Below are 22189 nucleotides of genomic sequence, written 5' to 3'. Positions count from 1 at the left end.
GCAAGTCGAGGGAGGGCAAACTAAAATTACATTTCCGGAGAAGGTTGGGGCTGAACACCACTGCTACAAATCAGCTTTCAGGAGCGGGAAGTCAGTCACATTTTCCTCTCTGGTAACTGTTTCTTTTTGGAGCAACAGGAGATTCCATAACACAGTTTGGGAAATGTTTTCCTGTCCCTTCACCCAGAGGCAGGGGGGCTCCCAGTTAGGTCAAAATGTAGATTGTATGCAACACTGGCAGGGCATTCCAAGCGATGTCATGGGAGGTGGAGCCAGTCTCCATGACATTCCATGAGACTGAATAAGGCAATGCTGTCTTGAAAACAATCTCAGTTGGACCAAGTCTTTCGTTCGCTGGGAGTTGTCGCATCCAAGACTTAATTTCAACAGGGTTCAATTTATTGCTTGGAGCTCTGGCAGCAAAAAACTGTCTTCTCTGAATGGAAAATTTGACCAACTGCGATGAGGTAAATGAATTTCGAAAGTGGGGGAGTATGGGGGAGGCACAGAACTTTTTTTGGAAGGGGTGAAGGTGCATACTTAGAGCCCCAAGCAATCTCTAAACCAAAGTCTCCAAGGATGTAAAGCAGAGAGCTCAAAAGCTCTGTGCGGAGCCTAGGGACTTTGGGTTTGAGAGTTACTGGGCACCTGGGAATCCCTGTCTTGGGTAACTGAGAGGTGACGGGAGAAAAGACGGGCTTCAAAACCATCCATTGCTCTGCGTTCTCCTAGGAATCGCCAACTGCGAGCGCTGGGGCATGCTGCCGCTTTAGTCGCGGTCACTCGAGGATCCACCACCTTTGGGGTTCCTGCCCGAGTGGGCACGGGGCGGAGTAAGCTCTCACCAACTGCGGCTCTAGTCCTCCGGGCGAGAGTGAGACCGGGCTCCCGGTCGCAGCCCCATCCCTTCAGCGCCCTGGGGAGCCGCGACCTCCCCACCTCTGCTGGGCCCCGGCGAGGCTGCGCTTCCCGTAAACTCCCCGCCCTACGCGGCCCCCTCCCCGCCTCGGCTCCACCCCCGCGGGACCCTGGGAGGCGTGAGATTGGCCCGGACGCGCTGTCACTCTCTGGACGCGTCACCGCCCTCGTTTCCGACCGCTCGGAGACCGGCAGTGCTATTAGTGCACCGCGGGGCCGCGGCGGAGGGCTGCTCGGTGCCTGGTTTGCAGGCACACGCCGGCAGGTCGGCACGCTCGCTCACTTGAGCAGTGTCCCGGGGCCGGAGAGCCTCCGGGCTGCACGCGCGCCACCGCCCTCCGGGATGCGCTCGGAGATGGGCAGCGGGAGAAGTTGACGAGCCCCCCACGCACGCGGCGCCCTTGCTGTCCAGAGGTGCGCCGCCCCTGCCACCGAGGTGTCCGCCACCCTGACCCAGATGTGCGCGGGACACCCTGCCTCCGCGACTGGAAAACTTCACCCCAAGTCGAAAGTGGGCTCCGAGGGTGGTGCCCATAGCTGGACCACTGGGCTCCGTGCTCGGAAACTGTCCTGCTTCTCCCGGGGCCAGGGGAGGGCGGGGACCAGCTGGAAACTTTCTCACCACCTTCCTAACCGCTGCGTTTCACTGTCTCCTCTCTCTACAGAGGCTACAGCCAGCGGTCTGTCGCGTGTGCCTCTTTGCCAAAGGAGCCGCCCCGGCGAGGAGAGCCGGAGGGGAGCCGCTTGCAGCGGGGAGACCCGCCACCCAGACACGCGCTCTGGGCGGCCTGGATGCGCAAGAGCCGGCCCCGCAGCCGCTGACCGCCTGCGGCGGCGAAGTTTGGCTGCTAAGCAGCTCGGCGCCCGGCCCCTGGACAGACAGCCAACCGGCGGCTACAACGACCGGAGCGATGCCCGTGGGGGGCCTGTTGCCACTCTTCAGTAGCCCAGGGGGCGGCGGCCTGGGCGGCGGCCTGGGAGGGGGGCTTGGCGGCGGTAGGAAGGGGTCTGGTCCCGCAGCCTTCCGCCTCACCGAGAAGTTCGTGTTGCTGTTAGTGTTCAGCGCCTTCATCACGCTTTGCTTCGGGGCAATCTTCTTCCTGCCTGACTCCTCCAAGCTGCTCAGCGGGGTCCTGTTTCACTCCAACCCTGCCTTGCAGCCGCCGGCGGAGCACAAACCCGGGCTCGGGGCGCGCGGGGAGGATCCGGCCGAGGGGAGAGTCTGGCACCGGGAGGAAGGCGTGCCCGGGGACCCTGGGGATGTACTGCAGGACAACTTAGCCAGGATCCGCGAAAACCACGAGCGGGCTCTCCGGGAAGCCAAGGAGACCCTGCAGAAGCTGCCGGAGGAGATCCAAAGAGACATTCTGCTAGAGAAGGAGAAGGTGGCCCAGGACCAGCTGCGCGACAAGGATCTGTTTGGGGGCCTGCCCAAGGTAGACTTCCTGCCCCCCATCGGTGTGGAGAACCGGGAGCCCGCTGACGCCACGATCCGTGAGAAGAGAGCAAAGATCAAAGAGGTGAGAGTGAGTAAACCCTGCCAGAAATCCCCTCAGACGTCGCTGTGTTTTTCAGGGGTGGTTTGATAAGCGGCTGGAACTTAAGGCTTCAGCGTTATCTCACAGAGGCGAGGGCCGGTCTCTACGTCCACCCTTTGCCAAAGGCTGCACGTTTGCCTTTTACTACCTTAGTAGATGTAGCCAGTTAGGATGTGAAGCTGAATCGGGTTGAACTTACATGTTGTGGTGAGCTTAAGCTTTAAGAGGCAGGTGTGAGTGAATACACGGGCATACACTGCCTCCTTGGCGGGCGCGGCGGCAGTTAGCCCACTCTGAAAACAGTCACTGGGCAAGTATTGCACAGCCCCTCCTCACGAAGGCTTGCAGGTGGTTTGAAACTGAAGCTGGCTGCAAACGCAGGGCATCAGTCCCTCATGATGCATGATGCAAAGGTTGTAGTAGCCAGCGAGCCAATGCATCCAGTGTTAGTCATGCGGCCTTCTCCTTCCAGGTGGCATTCTGTGTGTATGTAACAGGCTGTAAACTTGGAACTTGAGACTTCCTGTCATGGGCCACATGCTCTCCTTTACTTCTTTAAAACGGGAGAAACACACACACACACCTATACTGCTTCTTGTATTTCTAGAACATTGTCAAAAAAGAGGTGTTCTCTGAGATGCAACAGGTCAACGTCCACACTAGCCCGGTAAGAAATGTAATCTAGAGCAAACATGGACTTTGATAAGTCCTGTGTAATTTTTTTCTGGTTATCTTCGCTGGTGCCATGTGATTAGGGCTTTTTTTTTTTTTTGGCAAGCTTAAAAGTGAAGGGACCTTAGGGAATCCTTCCAGGCGGTCATTTCAAAGGTGAAAGCTGAGGGCTCACAGCACAGGAAACAGCTAGTGATCAAGTTGAGAGTGAATGAGGAAGCAGAGACTTCCCAGTCACTGGGGCTCTGGGGACTAGTCTCCTTCCAGGCTGCTTCCCTGTGTTTTCCTGGGAATCCAGACCTGCAGAGCTATGGTAAAATCATGACATCTCAACTCTGGTGCCATCCTCTTAAAAATACGTTATGAATGGACATAATATCTTTATGAAAATGTCGTTTTGCTATTGGGGCCATCATCGGGAAAGGGTCCCCGACAGCATTTTCAGGGAGATAAACAGAATTCTTCGGAGGCTGTAAAGGAATGTAAAGTGGCTGCAGAATGGAGCCATAGGATGAGCTTAAGACCACATGAAGTTGGGTAAGGTGTCAGTGAAAAAGTTCAAGCGGATGTGGGTCCCTTTCAGTCTTCTCAGAGACTAGTGCCTTTAACTAACCTCCAGGCCCTTCCATCCATTTGTTTGACCATCCATTAGGCTCTCTGCTTTGCAGTGACCCTGCCTCCCTCCTCAGGCATAGTGGGAGAACAAGCTATCCCAAGCAACTTCTCCCAACAGTTTTTCTTCTCAAGGAAATCCCAACAGTACTACTCTTACAGGAGAATAGGACACACTCCTGCCTCTTCCTAAACACCTTCCCAACCCTACGTCTTAGGCTCCTGAATCAATGCAGACCATTAGAAAAAATTTACCCTCGAATGATCAGTTTCTGCCGCTGCTGCTGTTTGAAGAGAGCAATTCACGCAACGCGTGCCTCTGACTTCCTCTGCGCAGCCAGTTAATGTGGGCTGTAGTTGGAGGAGGAAGGGATTGTAGACACCAAGGCATTAAGAAGCTGGCCATTGATAACTGATAGTGGGTTTAGAATAGACACTATTTGCTGCATTTCACTGAGAGCAGCATTATAGCAGCGTGTGCATCCATCAGCTATGAGATCCTTCCTTGTCTGTGTCTCTAAATCAAAGGAACTGAATTTACCAGCTCAAGGAAGTGTGTGTGTCGCCTCTTGTCATTTGGTGCCGATGTCTTAGGACCCAGTTCAAACTGCCCTGTCTTACAGAAAATGTTAGAACTATAAACATGGTCTTTTAAAATTCCATGCTGTTGTGAAAACCCTGGGTGGTCAGCATGATTTGCTTCGGTGTTTGGTCAAAGGCCAATAGGATGAAGGGAGAAATGAATTATAGTTTTCCATTAGTGTAGTTCAAGCAGACATAGTCCTTTGTAAAACCAAAACAACAACTCATCCTGTTCCTGTTTGTTACTCTTCGATAGCTTCCAGCCTGTATACAATAATTTTAGTGCCTCAGCCCCTTATGTCAAACTTGAGCTATTCTAAAGGACCTGATGTTTGGTCATGGAGGAGAAAAGTGGTTGATGACACATCAGGCCTCAATTTTATACATGTATGTTTTTATTTCCTGTGCTATAGGCTTTTTGCTGTGGCCCAGTAGCCCTTAGCCTTGGTTCTGGGTTGGTTTGGTTTAGTTTGGTATCTTCTAGTTGTGGTCTTTATGCTTAAGTTCTTTATCATACTTGAATGCAGTAAAAAATTTTATACTTAAAATTTAGAAGCTGTGAGATTGAATTTGAGTCAAACCCTTATTTCGTAAGTTTGGTTCAAAGGCAAATCACACTGTTTTTTTTTTTAATAATGCTGACATAATTGCATTGTTGGTACCACCTTGGATTTTTAATAACTTTGTGTCTTAGGAGAGGTCGGCTGTAATTTGAAACAGGACACTGCCTCGACAAAGAGGGAGTGAATGAATTCTACTAATTCCAAAAATGATGGATTTGATGTAAACTTTCCTCTTTCTACCCATGCGAAAACCTTGTGAAAATATTCATCCTGGAATGTCCCTGGCTTGTGATATATGCCAAATGCATATTTATGTCATGAACTTATCTCCAGAAAGTTGTACTCAGGTAACCCTGTGCTTTTAACAAAGTGTTAGAAGTTAAATAGCTTCATGAAATTATTACAGATGTACTCCTTTTTCCCTTCAACTCTCCCTATTTTTTTAATTAAGAAGGTTTTGTAAGTGGGTTTTTTTGGGGGACCATGGGGGGGCAGTACATAGGCAAAACTGTGAGGAGCCTGTCCTGTACTTTAGGATGAGAGCCCTAATTTACTTTGAACAATGAACAAATTTTTTTTTCATTTTCTGAAGTTATGGGACATTGTGAGTGACAGAAGAAAGTGAAGGACCCTTTTCATCCCGAAATCTCCCACAACGTAAGGGAGGCATGGAGTTCTGCAGGCTAGCAGCCTTGGGTCTGTCACTTGTGGTTTTAGGGCCTGCCATCTATAGTCACAAATGTCTTTTCAGCTTCTCAAGAGACTTTTTCATTCTAGACCTATTTGTAGACTCAAACATATAAAGAAAGATGCATATTGATGGCTAATGATTAAAATACATTTTACACCAGAACTAATGGTGTGTGTGTGTGTGTGTGCGCGCGCGGGCACATACATGTGCCCATGGGTGTTTCAGCACAGTTTACAGTTTATGTTAAATATTAACTATTTGCCCTTTGGCCAAAGATCAGCTGTCATAATAAGTTACCTTGACAAACTGAAACAACAAAACAAAAACTTTTATTTTGAAACTTAACTTTCCAGATGACTTTTATGGGTTTAGTGTGGAAAAGAACATATACAGTGCAATGAAGTTATCCTTTGAAGTCTTGACCCAAGGAGCTAGCACACTTTGGAGTTATTTGCCAGCCCACTGTGCCACCCCCTCCTTGGTACTCCTTATTAAATTGATGCTTGTGTGTCCTGCCCCATTCAAGGATCTCAAAGCAAGGAAGCCATAGAGATTTGTAAAGTGTTCTGTCTTCAGCAGAAGATGAATAAGTCATGATTTCAGCAGTGTAAATACTACAGCAGGTGCTAACTGTTGAAGTTATATAAGCAAGAAAAAAATAGAAGTGAAACTGTCCTCAGTTTAATTTTCTGCAAGCCGTTCTGTAAGCGCAGGAAGGGAATACCTTGACTTCATCGTATCAGGCAGCCGAGAGTCACATAAAGGAGGCGTGTGTAGGGCTTACAACCTAGGAAAAGCTGTGGAAGGCAGCTTAAAGATCTGCATCCTGTGCTGAAACCTCTGCAGCATTCCTCAGGTGAGCTAATCAGCTAAAGCATCGTGAGAAATGGATCCCAGTGTTTCACCTGGGTCAAAAATCCTTTCTGAGAGACCTTAGCTTCTTCAGATGTCCTGCAGAACTCAACATACTTGAAGTATAATGTTTTTAAGGCCTTGACTATAAATTCTGTGCTAACGGGGGCTTTTAGCATGTGTGAAGGTCCTAAGGGAAAAATATGTACAGGTGCCTATGAAACAATGAAGGCTAAAACATAGAAAGGATGCAAAGTGCCCAGGACCTAGCAATGCCCCCTAGCCCAATAGGTTTTTAATTTCTTTTATACCATGTAGGAAACCAGAAACATTTTGCTTTGGTTAGCCAAAATAAGATCCCACTGGTAACATAAATGATTGACATAATGACCTAAGTAGATTTGAAAAGAAAGAAGAAAAATATGTTCATTAGTTTAAGGAGGATACTTTGTTATTTGGGGTGGGGTGGACAGGTGGTATCTTAGCTTTTCCCTCCTTGCCTTACCTGATGGTCAGTGTCTGAGCTCCCAAAAATCAGCCCCCTGCCTCATGCTCTCTTAAAGGCCCTTTATACAGACTCTAAAAGTTAATTTTTGGTTATCAACAATATGCCAGGAAAATGCTAACCTTGAGTTTTTGGTTTAGTTTGTGTTTTAAATTTTAAACCTCATGATATGTATTAGATCATAAAAGATCACAGCTGCATGAGACCTAAGTGATGCCTTAGCTCACGTGCTCTTGGTGCGGTTTCCAAAACACTAAGGTTTTTTCTGGAAATCACCAGTTAGTGGCAGAGTTGAATTGCAAATGGAAGTCCTGGTTCTTGGTGAGACCTACTCACTGTCCCCGTCACACTTAGTTTCCCAAACTAAACTCCCAGGACTGGTATTAGCAGGCTGACCATATTTGTTCACTACAGACCCTAACATAGAACAAGCATGGGACACATGTGACGCAACTCCGCCCTTAAAACGTTATTGGTTTTAAGTACACTATAGTGAGATTTTAAAATGTTGCGATGGATGTGCTTCAGGAGTTTTTAAAGTGATATTGGCTTAGCGTGATGTGATGTGATGTGTCTTTCTCTGTTTATAAAGTTCTCTATGAAGGTGGAAGCATTTTTAGCTACCACACTGTATACCTTTGTGTAGAGAAGCTGTAAAGAAGAAACAGAGAGGATTGCGATATATAAACAGGTGTGGGTGCCTAGAGAAAAGGGGTGCAGTGATTTGAGGGAGCTCTTCAAACCATAAGTCTTATGTGCTCTTCACCCGTTACATTGTAGACAGCAGAGTTCACAGTTAACCTGCGAGAACTATATAAGTTTTTGGAGGTATATATACATTAATACACACACACACACACACACACACACACACACACACACACACACATCTGTAGGCCTCTCTGTCTCCTTGGGGAGGTCCTGGAAAGTCTGCTTGAGCGCCGTCCCTTCTTCTGCTCTTTCCACTTGCAGTGACATGAGAGGCAGAACCGTGGGTACCAGACCCAGATGGCCTGGATCTGAGTGTAGTCATCACCATGCACCAGCTTTGTGACCTTTGCCAGGCTGCTTACTCCCTCAGAACGTCACTCTCCTCATCTGTAATGTAAGGGTTATGTTAGTTGGACTACTTTGTTGGACCTCTCGGTTTAAAAGTGACCTTGGGCATAAAGCTAAACATGGTCACAGGCATGCTATTGGTATGTAGTAAACGATTCTTGCTTTGTTATAGTGCTGCTACTTCCATGGATATTATGATGAAATTTCAAAAGACAGTTATAATAATAGTCAACATTAGGTTTTGATGGTTAAAGAGATAATTGTACAGTTCATCCAAGCGATCTTCCCAGGTAGGGGAAGTTTTAAATTGTGCCGTGCTCGACTCTAATTCTCTTAGATTGCAAAATTCCAACAAACCCTTTAAACTTACGTACTCAATAGATATACTTCTGTTTCTGTACCTCAGAGCATGTGTGAAAGGTGAATATATTTCTCACAGTCTGGTACTTGCTCTGTGGTGCTACCTTCAGGGTTGTCACAGTCAAGCTACCGCCTTAAGTATTGGAATCAGTCCTCCAAAGAGACTGACCAAAGTGAGTTTTACCTTGTTTTGTCCTGGGAGGGATGTTGGAAAGAAGTAAGAAGAAAATATATTTTAGATTTGGCAAAAAAAGAAAAATTTGTCTGAGTGCCAGACAGCAGGTTACCAAGAAGAGACTTGATACCCTATGAGCATATACAGGGGGAGGTAATCCCCCTCAGGAACAGTCATAGGGGAGGGGAATAAGGGGAAAATGGGAGGGAGGGAAGAGTGGGAGGATACAAGGGATGGGATAACCATTGAGATTTAACAAGAATAAATTAATAAAAAAATTTGTGTAATTATGATAAACACGATACTGAGAGCCAAGCCTGTCACCTGATACTCAGAGTTTCTTTAAATCGGTTATATTTTGTAGCTATTTATGTTTTTTTTTCTTCAGAATTGCATATTGAACTAAGATGTGTCAGGTTTCAGATCCAAAAGGCCCTCAGACACCTTGAGGACTAATACTCACTTTAAATATTAGCCACGGGGCCCCATTGGATTTCGTGGAATGTCCTTAGCATCTAAAGGATAAGGTGTGGGTGTCTGACTAGGCCAGTTCACATGGTGACACACTGACTCTAATGGGAACTGCACCCGGGAGACTGGTTGTTCCTGCTATGGCTCTCTTGCCTCCTGGATCCTGACTGGCAAGCCAGCAGCAGCCCTGCTGAGAACATCTTGGAAGGAGATGGAACCGCTTCCGGTCTTCCCTGCAAAGGCAATGCTGGCTGATATTTGCTTTTAAGATGCCAGAGGCCACCTCACCCCACCTCCACAGGGTCCTGATAAAGGAGGTTTCTGTGATCATTAGGTACCTGAAAGAAAACCAAATGAGATTAAGGCTTAAGAGCATTTAGGATTCAGTGGTCATCCATCCTGAATCCTCTAGCAGTTGCATTGGGGCAATCAGAGCCCAGCAGTCCTACATGAAACTCAGATAAGTAAAATTAAAGACCTCTTAGTAGCCCTTCTGTTTCCTTGGCCTTTGTGATGAGAATCGCTCCCCACCTCCTTCAGTCTCTCTTCCCAGACTATAACTTAAGCAAATGCCTAGGCTCTGTGTTGCTGCACAGTTCTCTGATCTCAGGCAATATGATATTAACTTTTACTTGCATTTTAATGTATTTTGGTGTGTGTATATATACATATATATATATACATATATATATATATATATATATATATATAATTTTATTAGATTGTCTAGTCTCCAGACCCTCTGGTGAGTGTTTATCATAAGAACTTGGTGTGAAGGTAACACCCACTTATGAAAAAATGGAGTTTAATAATACAGTACAACATACTCTAAAACCTTTTTTTGTTGCCACACTCCTGGGGAAGCCTGTTTGCATATGCCAAGAGTTTATGAGAAAGGGTGTGGCAGTAATTGATATTCAGGCCTATGAATGACTGCGCTTGAGACACGAACTCACGGCAGGCAAACACCACAGCTGTTGCTGGAGCCTCTCACTGCTTCTATCGGAATCTTCCTCCGTGAATGGTCTTTTCAGGGTCTCCCGAGGAGCACTCTACCTGAAGGGACAAGAGACCCTCGCAGATAAGCACGTAGAGCTCCTGGCCCTTTTTGAGGGTGACAGTCTGCATTCCCTGAGCTGAACGTTAGGCCACACCAGTCTGAGCTTAGCTTTTCTTTCACAGGAATATATGTGCTAGAGCTAATAAACCCCTGTGCTTATTTGAGTTCTTTGTCGTTTGTTTTGGTCGTTTAATTTTGGGGTTTGTTTGTTTCTGTTTTGTTTTTGTTTTAGTTTTTGGTCGGGGCATAAGTGAAGAAGACAGAGTTGTGGATGGTTAAGGTAGCACATGGGTATGTACCTCATCTCAGACTCTTATTTCCAACTGTTCAAACTTCTCCCTTCTTGGATGTAAAGCATTACCAAAGTCTACACCGTTGAATGTGCCCAGTAGAAATTGCTGTTCTTTACGATTTGTTTTCGCAAGGGAAAAAGTACGTTTTAGAAGCAGCTAGTACCTTTCCTATGAATATTAATGTAAGCCGGAGCCTGTGCTTTCAAAGACAGCTGAAGTGTGTGGGTGAAGGTCGTAAGCAGATTCACCATGCCTATCTCTGCCTACCATGTTAACTCATTTGCAGCTTTGACCATACTGTAGATAAATGCTTTTACTTGTTTAAATTTTCTTCTATGGTTTCCTCAAAGCATATTCAGTCAGGTAAATGCTCATGGTTTACCATTTCTTTCAACCTGAGCATTTACTTATTTTTTTTCACACACATAAAAAAATACTAAGATATGCCTTTATCTGGAGATTTTATCTCATTCTTCCTGTAAGCAGGTTGGACTGAAATATCTTAGTACATCCTAGGTGCAGTGCCCCCAAACCATCACGACTTTCACCAGTGCTGTACAAAAGGCAGTCTGTTGGATCATTATATTTTTTGTAAGTGATGAGACAATGTTTTGCTTTGGATTTTAACCCTTTCCATAAGCCTGAGTTTATTAGCTGGTCTTCACTTTTAAGTTGAAGGTGGAATTTCCTTATCTGTTCCTTGATGATATCTTTGCTCCTCTGCAGATCTGTGGGCGATGGAAGAGATCCTCTTTGGTTTAGATTCACTGACATTTTAATATGTAAAAGGATCCTTGAAGGTTAAAAAAATAATCCAAACATACTTAAGAAATGACTTGCCCAAAATGGAAGGCCTTAGAGAGTTGAATTCTTAAGAAACTTTACCCAAAAGACACCTTTTACACTTTTAACCACTTATCTTCTTATTTTTGAAGGAACAAACTAATCTTTTGTGAGGTAGAGATCTTTGATGATGTAAACAAACATGTTTTTTTTGTTGTTGTTGTTGTTTTGTTTTTAATCTAAGCTAGTTTTAGGTAGAAGGGAAGCCTGGTATTGTGGAGTTGTGGGATCTCTCTGTGTTTTGATTTTTGGCTGGTTCCTTCAAAGCAGATGTTTGTTGATGCAGTCTGTAGACTAGTTAGGAGCTGTGTGTTCGAAAATGTGGCTGAATGCAGACCTTGAATAGTCTGCTAGATACCGGGACTTTTTAAATTTGGCTTTGAGACTGTGTGAACATGATGACATACATGTGTATTATTTCTATAAGAGATGGTAGCAATTTTAGAGTATTTAAGAAGCTGATCTCTGAAACATGTTATTTTTGTTGTCATCTGGCGCTGTTGAATGTTACGTCTCATCAGCTACAGGTTTTCAGCTCATGATTAGAACGCCCGAGTGGTCTTATGCTCTGGTTTAAGGAGTTATTGCCACAAGTCAGCAATTTTGTAAGGAATTCTTACTGAGAGACGTAAGGGGACCTTTAGGTAATATAAAGGATGCTGTCTTTGATGGTTGGCTCAGAGTTAATAAACTGTGTACATTCACTCACATGAAGCACTTTGGCTAGTCTTCATTATGTAATCCTCCTGGGCTTGCGCAACACAGAATGTGTGTAGAAGAACTCAGTAGCTTTACATGGGGGAGGTCAGTGGATTCGAGGAGCAAAGAGATGAAGATGATTTATTAACTGCTATTGGAAACTGCATTAGCAGATAAAGTGAATGAAATTATGATTTATTAGGTATCGTATGAGTAATAAGATGAAGTCAGGACTGGTTAGAATTACTTGTCTTTGTCCTTAAGAATACAGAATTTCTGTGCCATGGGCTCATTGTTATGCTCATTAATATAGTCTAGAACCATCATCCTGGGAGAAGGAGAAGGTCTATTCCTTATTCTACTAAATGAGGACCATGTCGCCAACTCAAGGCCTTGTCCTAAGTAGATACTTGTTCGCTGCACATACGTTCTTGAGCAGTTCTAGCAGCGGGAGTAACTCCAGTTACTTGACCTCCTTTTAAATAATCATACAAGTATTCCTGGGCTGCCAGCCTCCGTCTAGTGAAGAGGCCTGGAGTTTTGTTCTGCTTTGTTTCCCAGTCAGAAGTCCTGATTCATATCTAGTGGATGAAGAGAATAATGAATATAGAAGATGACCTTTTCCAGTTTTAAAGCTGTTTCTTAGAATGATTTATACAATGAAAACTGTATTTGTTTTATTATGTGACTTGTAGACTGGCTGTGAATGTGGTTCATAAAAAAAAAAATCCTTTAAGCAAATGTAACATCACTGGAATAAATGTAAATGACTGTGGGATTCTGTTAAAGGTCACCACTTTTTTTTTGGAGTGAAAAAGCTATAGTCTCTTGAAAAGTCACTCAGCCTGCTGTTTTACACTCAGTATTTGGTTTCTCAGGTGTGGGTCTCTTAAAGGGCCCTCAGTCATTTCTAGTCATCATTTTCTAGGGTAGTGACTATATTTAGTAAGGCCTGTCATCTTCCTGATATTTTGATTTTATACATGATATATCTAATTAAATTTTTCTTTTCCATTCCTACAAAAGTTTTCGAGACAAAGGGATTTTAATAAGCAGTGCTTACAGTATAACACAGTGTGATTAAAAAGAAAAAAAGTTATAAGTGAGTTTTTTCTTCTACCAGAAAAATCAGAATTTCATCAGTGTGTTTTTCCCTGTAAGAAAAGTGTGGAAGAGAAAGACTCTTGGTGTCTTCCTTCCCAGATTGATGATGTACTTCCTGAAAGTGGCTGTCTCATTTTAATACATGCATGGTAGAGCTCTGTGGGATGTACACATTTGCCAATGGCCTCCCTTTTAATCTATTCTGCAAATTCATCTTCCTAAAATACCATTTCTCTCCTATTGCCCTGCTAAGGGTTTTAATAATTCGTCATTTCTCTTAAGGGGCTGATTCAAACTGACACACGTCAGAATTCCCTGGAGAACGTGGGAAGGCACAAGGGATGACTGAGCTCCTGAGTACTTGATGCAGTGGGACTGGGTGGGTATTTTTAGCGTGACACCAAGGGTAATGCTGTATAGTGACTTGAGTCTGAAAAATGTCGCTCTTCTTGCCTGGGACCCATGGTCACATTTGCTTCTTCCCACCTCTTCAGTCCCTAGGAAGGCCCCTGTTTTCATTGAACTTGTATAGTTACTGTCAGCAAAATGCAGCTCTTCCCAAGCAAACGTCTTCTCACTTGCTCAGACTCCATTTTGTTAGGAAGCTCTTGTTCCATCGTCTTCAGTAAGACCTCCTGTCTCCAAATTGCCACGTTGTTTATTGCTTCTTTCCTTGAACCTGCAGGTGACAATGTCACTGCTCTATTGATCACCTTCCTATGGCTTTCAGAGCTCTTACAAGTGGAGACACCTTTTCCTTTCCAGTAGGTTCCTGGCCCAAAAGTAGGTGACAGAAAGCAGTTGATCATAAATGTGACCCAAATGAGGAACAAAATCTTCCCAGGGCTAGAAATCTTCCCAGCCTAGTGAGGTGGTACACCGGAGTGGAAACCCTTCGGTCTTCCCTTTCCACACCTGTGAAATGAAGGGAATACCTCTCTCTTACAGAACCATTAGAAGCACTAAAGGAGAAAAAAAAATGTATGATTCTCTCAACATGATGCTTGGCAACTGATATTATTTAATAAACAGTACTTATTTGTTAGCAGCTAGGAATTGGTGGGAGTAATGATTTTGAATTTTCATTAAGAAAGATATTTAGAACCCATGGCTCACACCTGGAATGTCAACATTCCCGGAGGCTAAGGGAGGCCAACTGTGGGGAGGTTGAGGGCAGCCGAGGCTGCAAAGTGATACCTTGTTTCAATACACGCACGTGCGCGCGCGCGCGCGCGCACGCGCACAGGCATGCACACACATATATACATACACATGTGCACACACACACTGCACACACACATACATACATACATACACACACACACTGCACACATACATACATACACACACACACCACACTTAGACACACAACATACACACAGAGAAACATACACACATACTCACACCACATACCACATACACACACATACTCCCACACATGCATACACACATAGGCACATGCACACACAGTAAACATACACATAGACATACATTCACATAGACACACACAGACATAGTAGGTAGACACGGGCGCGCGTGCACACACACACCCACCTACTTAGACAATAAATTGAAAATAAGATGTTATTTACAGGATATAAACGCGAGGTTTGGTGCAGTCGTACTGTACTGCTGGGAATCTTGGGTTTTCTATTCTCACCTTCATTTTAGTTACCCTTGCCCCAGCCCTTGCTTCCCATAACAGGAAAAAAGGCGCTGCTCGCCTTGATTCTGTTGCTATCCTACGGAAGCAGTGCTCATCCCCAGGAAAACCACACAGGGTGCTGAACTAGACAGTTTTCATCTCTTCATCGGTGCTCATCACCCCTGGCTCCTTGGCTTACTGCTCATATCCAGAGACAGAAGAGGCCGGGAGAAGGGGGAATCTGGGTGAAACTGCGTGGGCACTGGAAGGAATACTTTGTGAACCGAAAAGCTGAGAGTGTTTCAGCCATGTGCATAAGTTTAGCTCAATAATTAGGTCAGTGTGCTTTCAGTTTAGGATGTATCTACAGCCTCAGTGATAATGCACATTGGTTATTAGTGTGGCTGCAGCGTCAGCCACACTGGTTCCTAGCATGTTGAAAATAGGAACTAAAGATTAAATGGAAAACTGCATTGATAATTTGGTTAGCTTTAATCTGCTAGTTATTAACCTTGTGGCTTGTGCATGACAGACTAAATTTGAGAATAGGGCATCAGCTAGTACTCTCAAAGCTTACATCTTCATGAGCGTTGTACTCTTGAAGGCTTTCTGAAGAGGACTGGACTCCTTTTTGTCTTGACATAAGAAGGGACGTACACGTATGTTCTTCAGAGTCAACCTAAGATAACAGAGAGCCGATGGCATCATTATTTATTTTTAAAACTATTTGATATGAAAATTGCAAGCATTAATTTAAAAAAAGAAAAAAGAAAACTGACACAGAAAAGTAAAAGATGGTCTTTGCTGGCGAAGGCTGTATTTGGTCTCCTTTTCATCCTAACTGTATTTGAGCGCTTCACCCTGTATGTGTATTTCACAGGCTTGGAGCTTTAAGTGTTTGTCCCCAGGAGTACGGGAAAGAATGAAAGCTGAGCTGAAAGTATCTCTCTAGTTCCCTGTCCTCTCGCAGTGCTGAATTTTCGTAAATTAAGGCAACGGTTTTGATTCTGAGTGCAGCACAGTACAGTGCTTTTGAAGGAGTTGCTGCCTGTGGGGGAGGGGCAGCGCTGCCTGTGGGGGAGGGGCAGCGCTGCCTGTGCCGGTCTCTCTCCAGGCTTCTCTAAAGCCGTCTACAGAAGGTCCTTGCCCACAGGTCTGGAAAGCAGTGGCTTCACTTCTATGGATGTAGCTCTCCACCCACCTGTGGTCTGGAGAATTACACTCCAGATTTCCTGAGGAAAATATTACAGTCTGGGTTCACAAAGGTTTTTTTTTGTTTTTTTTGGTTTTTTTTTTTGAGGTCTAGTCTAGCAATGAACATTGCAAACTGACAGGCTCTGCAGTGGTCGGAGTTAACCAGTTGTAGATTCTTCATCAGGGAAGCCAACCTGGATGGATGTATCGGTTAAAAGTTTTCATTGAATCCCCTGCTTTGCACAGAAGGAAAGAGGTCAAGAGTTTTATAGCCCAGTGTGGGACACGTGATCAGGCATTAGGTTCTGTTTCCGTAAAGCTGTTCGAGTGCTACCTGCCTTGCTATAGCGTCACCTTCCATCCTTCTGCTGTCCCTCTCAGAGAGAGCAGATGTAATGGCTTGAACGGCCATGCCAGAGGGAGCAGAGATGAGACTGCACTTTACCCCCAGGTCAGATCTCTAGTCACCTCAGTCATGAAGGGCCCCCTCCCATCCAGTTCTCAGCAGGGGCTGAGCACGGCTTTCCTTCCTGGAAGTCTGTGAGGGGAATTCCAGACGTGCCGATTTGTGCAAAGACGGATCACCATTCCCTTGACCTGCAGGGCACTCAGTGCGCTTTAGAATTCCAGAGGGAGAAAGCTGTCAAGGTACATGATTGGTTAGCATGTCTGTCGGCCTCGTCTCTTCCATGCAGTTGCTCAAAGCCCATTTCAGGAAGCAGGGCTTGATTGATTGCAGGTCTTACGCGTCACCATAGAGTGCTTGGTCTCTCCCAACACACTGGGGGATTTTTGGTGGATGGAATGTTTGAGACTTGTGTAAGGGAGGCAAACACAACTGCTAGGTAGGAAAGAATTTTTGTTTGTTTGTTTGCTTGCCTGCTTGCTTGCTTACTTTCAGGCAAGCCTATGCACTCCACTCCACTCTGGAGTGTTTTACAAACCCCGGGGTGGGGTGGGGTGGGGGGTACCAAGTATATTAGTGGCCAGGAAAGAGAGTATCTGTGTATGTTTCCTGCATTCTAAACTGTTCTCATTGTTACATAAGAGGAACCCAAATTGGATTTGTTAATTTATTTTGTGATATAGTTTCATGTAGGCCAGGCTGGCCCCACAGTTAGTGTGTGTACCCAAGGATGGCCCTACATTTTTTGATCCTTCCGCCTGCTTCCATCAATCACGGGCTGCCATTCCAGGTTGTGGTACCATGCCTGATTTATGAGATTCGGTTCAAACCCATGCACTCCACCAACTGAGTGACATCCCTAGCATGATGCAGTTCTCCATTTTTAAATATATTTTTTATTGAAACAGAATCGCACCACTTTCCATCCTCCCTTTCTTCCCTCTATCCCCTTTTAGTTATTCTCCCTGAAGCCCCCATGTGATGTCGTCCCTAAAGCTGATAGCCTGTTTTTGTTATTTTATATTATATATGTATTTATGTATATTCACAGATATATACATATAAACACGACTTGCCCAGTCTGTTGTATTGGCGAGGCATATTTCTGCCCCTCTCCTAACAGTCATTAGCCGCCTGCAGTTTATTGTTGTCTAGGGCTGGGACCCTGAGAAATTATAAATTTTGCCTTAATGTTTTAAAAGTACTTTTTACTTGCCTCTTAAACCTCAGCTTTTACTTTTCAGGCATATTTGGTTTAACAATCTCAGCAATGGCATGGCCTGGTGATGTACTCCTCATGCCTGGGTTGAAGAGCCAGGAAGCTGTTAGTACCACACACCTAAGACAAATGGCTCTTCAGTCTTGCTTCCCAGCAAGCTCCTTATTCTCCTAATGGGATGGCTGTGCAGTTCTTGTCTTCTTAACTGGTGTCCTGTGTAGTATGATCTACATGAGTTAAAGCAGTTAGTGTGTGTATTTGAAAATCTCATCTTTGCATAGATATGTTTCCCTTATGTTCTGTCTGAGAAGGGACAAAGGGAAGTCAGACCTGGAAGGATGGCACTGTCTCCATCCCATACTCTAACGACAAAAGGAAAACCTATGTTCACTTTGTCTGGAAAAGCCTCTCTTGAGAGTAATAGCTTGCTCAACATCAAGCATTTTTATTAGTGTGAATATGCATATTTTCCCTTGATGATGTTTGTATATATATGTGTATATATCTATAAAAACATGGGATATGTATATGCATAGTAAATACAAGCAGTTTTAATTCTGAAGTGGTGAAGAATCACTGGGTAATGGCTGTGTCCCATTTGTTGGGTGTTTATAGGGGCACTATGCTAGCCTTTTTTTTTTTTTTGCATTTCTTATTTAATTCTTAGAAATCCCTGTCACTTTTGTACTATGTTCCTCTTTTTACATAAAGGAAATTGAAACTGAGGAAAGTCAAGCAAGTTGCACATGGTCACTTAAGTCCTGTGTGCTCATCGAGTCACTGTCTGGCCCTGACATCCATCCTTCTCTGTTGACTCCCCTCAGCACCAGGGCGTGGGTCTTTCCAGGGTCTTGTGCCACGGTCACTTCTCTCCTTGAGAAGGGAGAAGGAGAAGTCAGGCATGGAGGGACGGCAGCCTCCATCTCATACTTTGGTTATGAAAGGAAAACCTATGTCCAATTTGTCTAGAAAAGCCTCTCTTGAAAGTAATAGTTTGCTCCACATCAAGCATGTTTATTAGTGTGAACACTTTTATATGTATGCATATGTATACCTTAATGATATACGTATGCATAGTAAATGCATGGGTATGCATACATATAATTATTTAAAGTAATGCTTTAGACATCAATGAAAGTAATTAGGGGCTCTGGAAAGCTGTCTACATCAAAAGGAAGAGAAATACCACAGACACTGGAAGAAACACAGTAGGACAGCTGTGATTCTTAAAATTTAAATATATATAATCTTATAGTTATTACATTTTAATCTAGAGAATCTGTCTATAAAGTATGATTATATTAACCCAAATTTCAAAGTTTAAATTCATGATAAGGTTTACTACCCCCACCTCTAAAAAAAAAAAAAAACAACTTTACAAATTGAAGGGATAATGTTACTGGCTTGGGGCTGAGGTTTTGGATACAGGCAGGCTGTAGCTTAGTGGTAGAGCATGTTTCTAGTGTGTGTGCCGCTTTGGGTTCCATCCCTGGCGTTTGCACAGAAGCAAAAGCAAAGATCATGTTCAGTCCCACTTAACAGACACACCTAGACATTATAGCTAGCACTTTTCAAAATGTGTATAGTAAGCAATACAGTAATCATTGTACTCAGTTCATTCTGTTTGTGTGTTTAATAAATGAGATTAGGAATCACTGCCAACACTCACACAGCCGCTGAGAATTACCACTTTTCAAGTGCCACTCAAAGGCACTGGAGAGTCTGTAGTGAGCAAGAGAGATGCAGCCACTACCTCCATGGAACGGAGAGGGTAGAGGGCATACACAAAGGCAGTGTAGGAAGTGCTGTGGTGGGGCAGGTAGAGGGCACACACAAAGGCAGTGTAGGAAGTGCTGTGGTGGGGCAGGTAGAGGGCACACACAAAGGCAGTGTAGGAAGTGCTGTGGTGGGGCAGGTAGAGGGCACACACAAAGGCAGTGTAGGAAGTGCTTGTGGTGGGGCAGGTAGAGGGCACACACAAAGGCAGTGTAGGAAGTGCTGTGGTGGGGCAGATAGAGGGCACACACAAAGGCAGTGTAGGAAGTGTGGGGTGGGGCAGGTAGAGGGCACACACAAAGGCAGTGTAGGAAGTGCTGTGGTGGGGCAGGTAGAGGGCACACACAAAGGCAGTGTAGGATGTGCCATGATGGAGCAGGGAGATGATGCCATGAAAACTGCAATAAAGAGAGAGGAGTGAGATTTGTGGTCACTCTCCAAGGTCAGGGAGACTGGTTCCTAAGTGAAGTAAAGTACTGGAGAGTCCTGAGAGTTAGCCAGTGGCGGGGCAGGAGGAGCAGTGCGTTAGGATAGGAAAGGGTGCTGTGACCGTGTCACAGTTCAGGTGTCATGGCCTGTGTTCATCCTTTATCCTGAGATCACTGAGAACCCTGAGACAGTTCTAAGTTGAGATTATCATGTCAATTTTTCATCTTTCCCATAAGATCTAGGTCCAAGGACATGCTCAAAGACTTGGCTGTGATACACATGCATATGGTGATAGATAAATGGGTGGTAGAGATTGGGAAAGTCATGTATCCTTGAAATATTTTTTTTTTTAATGTGTAAAACTTTGTGAGCGCTAACATGAGAAAATGAGGGGAGGAATAGAGGAGGAAAATGTGTAGGTTTTAGGTTGTTTTGTTTTGTTTGTTTTGTTTTTGAGCAAGATGCTCAGGATCACAGGTGAAAGAAGGTGTGCATGGGGTGTGTGTGTGTGTGTGTGTGTGTGTGTGTGTGTGTGTGTGTGTGTGTGTGTGTAAGGGCGTGTGGCCAGCATGGTTTGGGAGATGCTTCAGACAGGCGTTAAGTCACCAAATGGACACGATGTCTAAGGCGTAATATACAGTACTGCAAAGCTTTAGTGCACAGCCACAAATGATGAGGTCATCCAACCCGGAGAGCCAGTAAGAAGCACAAGGACATTGTCCTATTAGAAGTGGCAAAGGCCCAGAAGTCTGAAGAACATCAAAGTTTAAAGGATTAAACAGAGAAAGAAAAAGAGATGCAAAAACAAAAAACAAAAAACAAAAAAAACATGCAGAGTGCGAGCACCGCGGACCGTCTTTCGGTGCTTACTATCATAACGGAGTGAGTTTTGGCTGTGTCCTGTGCTTCTTCGAGGGAAGACAAGGACGGGAGGGAAGTGCCCTTTGGATTTGGTGATAGGCAAAACAAACATGAGTCCAAGTGGAATAGACTCAGTGAGAGTTTGGTAGAGGGAATGTTTACCCTAGAGTCAAAGAAGTCTCATGGTCACGGTGGGTGAGGTAGGGGTGAGGTGGTCGCTGTAATAGGATGAGTGGCTACAGAAAGGCTGACAAGAGAAATAGGCAAAGTAGACATTGCCGAGCACATGGTTGTGTTGGCCGGCTGAGGCCTGCCACTAGATGGATGTTTTTTTCATCACGAGTATCCAGTGACTTTATTAGTCACTTTTCTATTGCTGTGACAAGCACCATGACCAAAAGCTACTTGGAGGCAGGATTATTTCATTTTTACAGCTTGCAGTCCATCACGAAGGGAAGTCAGGGCAAGGACTCAGGGCAGGAACTTGGAGGTGGAAACAGAAGTAAAGGGCATAGAAGAATTACATACTTCTATCATATAACACTGGTGTAGACTCTGTGCCATTAGCTATTGGAAGCATGTCGTTTTCTTTGTGATTTTACAAAGAGTTAAAAATAAGGGATTGCCCTGAGTCTCAGAAGAGACTTTGGACTTATAAACAGTATTGAGACTGTAAAAGACTATGGGGACTTTTGAAGTCAGACTTACTGCATTTGCCAGTTACATGAGCCTGTGGGGGTCAGGGAGTGGAATGGAATGGTTTGAAAGAGAAAGTCCCCAGATAGTGGCTCTGTTTAGGAAGGCTCAGGAGGTACAGCCTTGCCTGGAGGAGGTATGCGCCTGGGGGTGGGCTCTGAGAAAAAGCCTCACCCACTTCCGGTTTGCTCTCTCTGCCTTGTCCTGGTGATCAAGATGTGAGCTCTCAGCTTCTTGCTCCTGCAGCCAAGCCTGCTGCTCGCTGCCATGCTTCCAGGACACGATCGGCTATTATCTCTCTGGAACCAGAAGGAGAAATACCCCCTTTCCCCCTTCCTTAACTTACTTTTGGCTGTTGTGTTTTTAAATATAACAATAGCGAAGCAACTGATAATAGCCATGTTTCCCACTGTGAAGAAGGCAGGCCAGCAGATCAAGCTAGCTTCGGCCTCTCCCAGGTATCTGAAGTAAAAGAAAGGCACACGGTCCCCCAGGGAGTTTTTTAATAACCTAATGTAGAGAGGACTGTTTGTAAGAACATACATCCATTCAGCATTGGTCAAGAAGAGGGATGGGCAGTTGGTGACGTGTGATCCTCTTAAGTGCTGAAGGGCAGAGGGCTGGATGGTTGCACTCAGGCCTGCAAATGTCCCTGCTGTATCTAGATAGCTGCTTTGTGCGGCCACCAGACTGGAAATGTTTCTTGTGTAGACCTACTTTGTCAGAGTTACCTTGGTTGCGGTTTCATCTTTACATTATCCTATTAATTGTAATACATACGAGTCTGCTTAAATGCTAGTTCGTGAACCAAAACTACGCCCCCTTTTTTGTTGTTGTTTACTGTTGCTGTTATAAACACCATAACCAAAAGTGACTAGGGGAGAAAAGGGTTTAATTTGGCTTATAATCTGTACCCCATTATTGAAAGAAGTGGGATGGGAACTTAAAGCAAGAGTAGAGGCAGGA

The 22189-nt window shown here is 44.7% G+C and overlaps 1 protein-coding gene across 3 annotated transcripts in view; it reads left to right on the top strand.

The window, feature by feature from the left end:
* The first annotated feature begins 308 nt into the window (after nt 1-308).
* Nucleotides 309-22189, top strand: part of MAN1A1 (mannosidase alpha class 1A member 1) — a 185919-nt gene continuing 164038 nt past the window's right edge. The window contains exons 1-2 of one of the 3 annotated variants that reach the window (XM_084776089.1): nt 309-467; nt 1584-2438. In XM_084776089.1, the coding sequence (XP_084632215.1) occupies nt 441-467; nt 1584-2438 (882 nt within the window). In that variant the 5' untranslated portion in view covers nt 309-440. Of the gene's footprint in view, nt 468-961; nt 1355-1583; nt 2439-22189 lie in introns of those variants that run through there. The other 2 variants (XM_084776090.1, XM_084776091.1) reach the window with 2 other exon arrangements.

The sequence above is a fragment of the Acomys minous genome (assembly GCF_964271855.1).
Source record: "Acomys minous genome assembly, chromosome: 3".
Classification (NCBI taxonomy): domain Eukaryota; kingdom Metazoa; phylum Chordata; class Mammalia; order Rodentia; family Muridae; genus Acomys; species Acomys minous.
Note: the sequence above shows the minus strand (reverse complement) of the source record. Positions and strands in the feature narration are given on the sequence as shown.